This window comes from Taurulus bubalis, assembly GCF_910589615.1.
Source record: "Taurulus bubalis genome assembly, chromosome: 9".
Classification (NCBI taxonomy): Eukaryota; Metazoa; Chordata; class Actinopteri; order Perciformes; family Cottidae; genus Taurulus; species Taurulus bubalis.
This window is the reverse complement of record NC_136597.1, coordinates 13,243,542-13,251,490: the sequence shown is the minus strand read 5'-3', so window position 1 is coordinate 13,251,490 and position 7,949 is coordinate 13,243,542. Positions and strand designations below refer to the sequence as shown.

Genomic DNA, 7,949 nt, shown 5'->3' with positions numbered 1-7,949 from the left:
GTCATGTTTTCTTCAAAGCAACTGCCCTACATGTTAGCTCCAAACACAAATATATAAATATCTCCCCCTAATGGCCCCCAAATGAATAGACTTCCACTTTGTGTCTAAAATAATTTCACACATATCTTTTTGTAAAACAGATTTGCATTAAATGTTCTTTCACATTCTTTTTTCTTACAGATGTCCTGACACTGGAATGCTGATGTTTCAAGAGCAACCTACGGCACGCAGACTGCCATAAAGCACAATGTCTCAAAAGCGTCCACACAGCGGCTTCAGGGCAACCAATCCACACCCAACGCAAAGCCAATATTAAAACAATGATGAAAAAATAACAACAGGAGACTGAAATCACTCACATTCTTTTACTCCAACAACAAGGGAAGAAACACAGAAATTAAAGATCCTGGATTCTGGAAATAAGATTCTCCACCATCTGTAATTGCTATTCAAATGGACCCGGATCTTCCCACGAATACCTCCAAATTGTAATTTAGACTTACCAGAGTATACATTAATAATATGTAGGTTGATTCAAATAGAAAACAGAAACAATTATATGATATTCACACCCCTTTAGCACATGCCCAGAAATCAGGATATTGTAAATATTGTATAGAAAACAAATAGGGACATTGATAAGAAATACAATTATTGCCGAATAATGTATATAGCCATGAGAATCATACCCAGTGCGTTTATATATCCATGAGTGTCACATGCCCCTTACTCCTTATTTCTTCTTTGCCCAAAAAGATCTAGCACAAAGATAAACCAACACTCTCTGTATCTCTATAGAAAACATCTACATAGAACTAGACAAGGGATACTGAATTTAATTGGGATCACACAATATTTGCCATGTAGTGCACTATGGCTGGAAACAGATGCATATGCCATAAAGTATATGCTTATTAGGTAACCCTGTATTGTTAGGAAGACAGGTCATTTGCTTCTTTGAACTTTGCTCTTTTAAATAGAGAAGACTTGAGAGTTATGAAAGGTTACAGAGACAAACAGAGAAATAACAAACTTTAAAAGATCCCTGAATTCGTCCCAAATCTTCTTCGTTCCCCACCTCCCATTGTAAACAACCACAGCAGAAGTGAACATAACTCAAACTTTAATTTATTCAGAAGAGTGTATATGAAACCCCCTCCTGTACGTGTAGTGTGTTTTAGCCCCCGTAGTGACGTTACATATCCAGATGGACTTGGCAGCTCCCTTGTATTATGCAGTCAGAGTACAGTTTCATACTAAACTGGACATCACCGTGATCCACGTCCTCCCCCTCCTCTTCTGTCCATCAGAGGGCCTGTACGCCCGCTGACCCTTCTGCAACCAGGCGCTCGCTCAGCTCCCACAGGCTGGCGGCGCTGCTCTGGTCCTGGGCCTGTAAGGACGGCAGGCAGCGGAAGCAGTTGTTGAAGTACATGCCACCTAACCCCTCCAGCTCCGGAGCTACGGCACAGTACACCGTGGTGGCCGCCCCTTGTTGCTGTGGACAGAGAAATACACAGAAAGAGATACGAGTTCAGCAGGCGAATCACGGGACCGAGACAACGAGACGGCATCAGCCTGCAGGAGGAGACAAAATGACTGTCTCGGACATTAGGACGAGTCCTGTCCAGACACAAAGAGAGTGCGAACAGCGGACACCGACCAAACCGCTATGTCCTCTTTGAGAATCTACACACACGCAGAAAAAGAGACAGCCGGACCGAGTATCAACAGTGAGACACAAAACAACACGCTGTCGCTCCCCTCTCCTGCAGCCCATGATGACTGGGTCATATTACCATGGGAACAGCATATCCCCTCACTGTACATATATTTGTATACATATATTTATTTATTTATTTATTTCTGTACCCGGTGTGTACAGGACCTCTGGCGATATGGGACCATGAGATTGCTACAGATGTAAAGACTCACAGTGGAGAACATGACAATTACACCAGTCTGGATGGGAATCACTAGGGGAACCACAGCTTTTATTTAGTTTAGTGTAAAAGAACAGGTTTTAATGCCATGAACATGTATATTTTCACATGATGTGTATATGGGTTCAGCCAGGTGGAGAATAAGTATTGACATGATGCAAGTTTAATTCTGTACCTCCGTATGTGTTGAGACCAGACGTTGGTTGGTTATAGATAAGCATTATTTTCACAAACAGTACACAAACATGCGCACGCACACGCACGCACACGCACACACACACACACACACACACACACACACACACACACACACACACACACACTGTAGAAGTAAAACATTATTATTTGGACACAACCTGCTAAGTTCTCTAATACACTCTGTCCCATCAGTCAGTAATTAGTTGGGATATACTTGGAGGAGGGAAATGTATGTGACATTTGAAAATGAAAGTTGAAACTCCAGCAGAATAAACACGTCAGAGAGCATTACACACATAACCCAACTGCTCAAAGAGGGATCTTTCATGTTGCAGCTCGGGCTAAAAGCTGCTGTGACAGCTTCCCTGCAAACTCCGGGCCTGGAGACGACTTCTATACGGCCACATGAAATGGCTCGCCTCTTTATCTCCCAATGAGAGGCAGCAAAAGTGAGACGGAGGGCAGAGAGAGTGAGAGGGAACACTGATGTGGAGGCTAAGGACTAATGTTTAGCACAGAGCACTGGCAAACAGTGAGACAGCCTCACATACGCTGTCGTCAGACATGGGCAAGACACACAAACATGCACACATGCATAATGGAGCCACATTACATGCCAACTGTTTGAAGAGCTTCCTAAAGCAGCTGTGAGACAAACACACATGAAGTGGAAAGATCCATCGCAGTCTAAAGCATTTATACTGTCACATGCAAGTACAAAAATATGCACATAAATGCAAATTGCAATGAATGAAATACACACACCAACCAGATTCTAAGAAATATTTTTCCCATCAACACACACAGATACACAACCCCCTCTAAGCTCCAAGTAAACTTCCGCCAGGAGGAGCCCTGGTGTGTAACGTCGCAGCAGCAGATTGAGTGTGTTTGAAGTGCGGTGTGATGGGAGAGCTGGTAAACAGCAGATGAAAAGGCAGCATCTCTCTGTGCGCTGCTGTCTGTCTCACCTGCCAGCGGGGCGATAACTTCATCCACATCACATGTCGTCATATCAAAGACAGACAAATGCCAAGCAGTGTCTCTGAGTTGCAGGTTCACACGCGCTCAGTTTAACTCATCTCCCTCACTTAGGGCATCTGATTTAGCACGTCTGAAAAGCTAAATGCCTTTTAAACTTCACTGAAGATTTCACTGCTGCATGCTCTGACTCGCTGACGCCCCCTTGAACTTGGCTGACTTTCAAAGCAGTTTGTTTGTGTCCAGTTACCAAACACTGGTCCTGCTGCAAGTTGGAATATTGATAAACTTCTACTTTCATAATCCACATTTATGTGGCTGACTTCATAATGATGTTTCGGCATTTTTTTATGACCACCGTTTCTCAGTAGCCATAAAAGTAAAAAAAAGAGAGAAAGTAACAGTCCGGTTAGCAGTGCATGGAGCAGTACATTGACTGTGCTGTACGTCCAGCAATGTGCTATCTTATTGGTGTTTAGCTCATCCCCCTCACCACTTGACCCTCTGACCTCTGTAGAAGATAAGGCTGATGAGATTAGGCATTAACATTCTCAACCACCCACCACAGCCATCTATCATTGTGTGTGTGTGTGTGTGTGTGTGTGTGTGTGTGTGTGTGTGTGTGTGTGTGTGTGTGTGTGTGTGTGTACAGAAGGGAGGCAAGCGGTGTGTGAGGTAGTGAGAACGAGAACAAGAGGGGGTGCAACAACCTTAATACACTTACATCACACAATTAGACACATACACATACAGTATCCATATGTGCATGCCTGAACACGAGCATGCGCCTGCACACGAGCACGAACCGATACGCAAATTAAAATTTGGGACAATCTATATGAAAGGCAACATCACTGAACTAGTGTGCATCATACACATCTGTGGTGTAACAGCCATTTCTAACCCATGTGGAACTGTAGATTACGCTTGTAAATTTAGCTGTCTACAAACTGAAGGATTTTGCTGTGTGTCTTTCTATCTTCTGCAACTAAATGCGAATCATTACATTGTATACAATAGTTTTCAGAGAAACATCGGTGGTGTTTTATGAGTTGTTCTCGACTACCCAGAGCTGTAGACTCTGACTTGCCTGACAGCTTGACTTGACAACAAAAACGTTAACAGTTCAGACTGGATAACTCAATGATAATATGTCGCAATTTGCCATGTTGCAGGTTAGGGGAAAGGTGTTGTAGCTGTAGTAAATAAAGTGAATTTATTTAATAATTGTGAATACATTTATGATTGTTGGGTTGCCCTACCTATTGCTGTGCAATTGGCCTATTCAGAAATGGATCCACATATACATTTATAGCTATTTCGTATTATTCTTTCAAAGATCCAATACATTACATTGAGGAGACTTGGTCTCAGCTGTGTAAAACATTGATCAAAGAGGTTTGACTAGTTCCATGTAATTATTTAGTCCAGTCCGCATTAAGAGAGACTCTGAGAGACTCCAATGAAGACTTCAGACTTGACCAAAACTTTTTGAATTACTTGAGACTTTGCTTGAACATTCCCTCAAAAGTAAAACAGCTCTGCTTCTTTCACACTGATTTTGGAAGAGGAGAAGGCGGGACAGATGACATGCACCAAAACAACCCTCAATCCAAAATGATCATTAATGCTAAACATTTTAAAAACATACGTGGCCATAGCAATATGCCAAACCAAAGGAGCAGGACAGTTCTTCTGTGTATAACTGCTTTTGTGGGTAACAAAAACACACCCAAATGCTGAGAAAATACACCCTGCAATAAGCTGACTCTAGATAAGCAGCGATGAGCCTGCACTTAGCCTGGGATCCACTACAACGGCTCGGGAACTATTCTGGGATCTGATCCAAGTCTTCCAATCTCAGTATTGACTCAATACCCATGGATCTCATGGACTTGCAATAGAAATGTCCTTGTACAGTGTTACGCAATAACCAGTTGCTGAAAACTCCTTATTGAGCGTATTCAAAAGCAAAAAGGGTATATGGGGGAGATGTGATGTTGTTGAATTAACAGTAATGTTACTTTGCCGTGTTCTGTTCTGTGTCTTCATAATACAAGTTGTACTCAGCCGTATGAGCTTTTTCTGACCCTATGCATGTGACCCTTCACCTGCACATCTGTAGTTATGACATTGAGCTTTCCCTCTGACCTGGATGTAAATAAACCCAGTACTGTAGAGCAGTCTGTTTTTGGCCCGTCCCTGTACATACAAACCTGTAAATACAAACAGCTATGCATGCTGAAAACCTAGCAATTCTTTCAGGTACTTTTATAATCCCCAAATTCTCATATGGCATGTGCTGAAAAAAATGAATAATTTAAAAAAGTTGAAAAAATTCACGATTAAAAATGTCAAAAAAAGTTGAAATCAAATGAGTTGATAATATTGTCAGGCAGTATCCTCTCATGGACAGTGTGTGTAGAGTCTTCCTGTTTTCTTACTCCTGTGGGCGGTTCTCTTCCTTTGCCTGTCCTTCTGTGTTTCTGCTCACCATCTGTGTCAGTTGTTGTCAGTTGGCATTTTTACAGCAGCGAGGGTTGAGGCAGAGCAGAAGCGAGGGGGAGTGTTCACCAGCTGACCTCTGTGATGGCACTCCAGCAGCGCTATATGTTGGCAAAGCTATCTATGCCTTGGACACAATTTGAGAAGTTCAGTTCCTGGCATGAACCACCAATCATTACAGCATATGTCCATGCTCGACATGTGAAGGCCGGCTGGAAGTGCAGCAGCTAAAAAAAAAGTTTAGGCTGGAACCAAAATAAAAAATGTTTTAAATCATTTTTGGGAGCCCGTTTGAATTTTGGCTAGCTGTCAATCACAGACAAGTGACCTCCTTTGATTTGAATACCCACTGCGTAGTTTTGAAAGGTGAACAATTGCTCATCATTTGATTGCAAAAACTATTTTACCCCTGAAAAAGTCACATTTTAGGAAAACAGTGAACTATAGATTTTTTTTCTCATCTATAAGTGGTAAAATACTTGAATTCAAAAGATACTTGATGACTAAAAAACAGTTTTCTATGTAATACGGCTACATCATGCATTTGGAAAGTAAAGGGATCAGGAGGAGTGCCGTTTTTGCCTCAGCCCTCTGCCCGGCTTCGTGGACTAGCTATCCTGAACGTGGGATTCCAAAGGGATTGTGATTCTGTTACAGCCTGTGATGTTTCAAATAGATGGAAGTGTCTGATTTTTAATCTGTGCTAAAGATATTTTACATTTAATAAATAACCATTGAAATCAAAAAACTTCCTCTGTGTGCAATTTTTCTGTGATCGTGTGTGTGTGGAGCTGTCTTTGCCCTCAGCTGTGGTAATCTCTGCAAGCCGACAGCTCAACTGAGCGTGCCTGGCCCAGCTGTAGAAGGAATCCTGGGTAACGTGGTCCCATCAGATAAACAACCTGTCCCTCCATTCAGCTTGACCACTCAACCAAGAGGAGAGTAGATTAGCACCACAGCGCACACTTCAGAAAGTACCCTGACACTCACCCCGAGACTGGGTTGACCTCTGTCACCCTTACTGAGGTAGGCCAAAGATCACAGTAGACGTAAGCTACTAAAGGTGCTTTGCGTTTTTTCAGTTCTAGCATGATAAAATAATCCACAAGCACTCAACAAATGATTCACCTCTACACATACAACAGCACTGAATAAAAGCTAATGCCTTTATGGGAGTGGGAGCCATGTCCATAATCTGACAGAGAGCTTGTTTCGATCCTCAAATAGTGACCAGCTCTCCTCATCATGGGTCTCCCCAGTGATTAGTCTACCCCTGGTCATCTGTATGTACTAAACTCTATTTCATATTACTCTATTTCTCCATTAGCCCACTGGCGGATGTCTAATACTTACCTAAAGGCAGTTTACTCCCCTGAGGGGCATTAAGGACAGGATGGAAGGACACGCCTCCTTCTCTTTCTGTTCCTCCATCATGCCTGCTCAATCTCTTTCAGTCCCTCAACCTTGCCCCCTGCTCCTTCCTCAGCCCGGTTCTTTTCCATCACCCCTCTGCAGATCCCTTTTCCCCTGCAGCCCCATCCCCCTCTGGCCTCATAACTAAAAGGACTGGGCATAGTGTAGGTCTCATGGGTAAACGGTCATAGTAACGCCTCGTGGAGGTAAATGGATCTTTTTCCCTGGAGTCTCAGATCACAGATGAGCCCTGTTGACATTCTTCTTTCTATTTAAGCAAGGAGAGTGATGTAGTAGAAGATGAGAAGGCAGAGAAAGAAAGGAGTGGAGGAATAAACTGTGTAGGAGTGACAGGAACACAACACAAAGCACAAGAGAACCCCCCTGCACTATTTCTCTCTCTTTCTCTCTGCGGCCATCTCTTTACCCCTTTTGCACCAGATAAGATCAACCGAGTGTCAGTCATCAACAGCCTCCTGTCACATTGTGATTGTTCACCAGTTGTGTGTGTATGTGTGTGTGTGTGTGTGTGTGTGTGTGTGTGTGTGTGTGTGTGTGTGTGTGTGTGTGTGTGTGTGTGTGTGTGTGCGCCGTCCAATGCGACATCGCTGCATACATTTAATGCCTGCACGTTCAAGGGAACAATAGAAGAGGAAGTGAGGAACGAGGTGGAGGGAATGCAAAGGACAAGAGGTAGAGGAGGAGGGAATGCATAAAGATGAGAGGAGGGACAAGAGGAGCAGAGAAGGAAACGAAGGAGAGGAGGTAGTGAGGGACCTAGGACACAAGGCATTCAAGGGGAAAACGACAAGGAGTCAGAAGGACTTGCGCAACGACTGTGAAACTATCTCATTTTTATCTGGCGAGAGGACTTCCGAAGTGATCCGCACAACCTAATTATTTTCCCCT

At 43.2% G+C, this 7,949-nt stretch overlaps 1 protein-coding gene across 1 annotated transcript in view; it reads right to left on the bottom strand.

The window, feature by feature from the left end:
- Positions 1-1,306: 1,306 nt before the first annotated feature.
- Positions 1,307-7,949, bottom strand: part of wwox (WW domain containing oxidoreductase) — a gene marked incomplete at both ends in the record, with an annotated part of 120,481 nt that continues 113,838 nt past the window's right edge. Inside the window, one exon of the mRNA XM_079224341.1 lies at positions 1,307-1,498. Within this exon, the coding sequence (XP_079080467.1) occupies positions 1,307-1,498 (192 nt within the window). The remainder of the gene's footprint in view (positions 1,499-7,949) is intronic.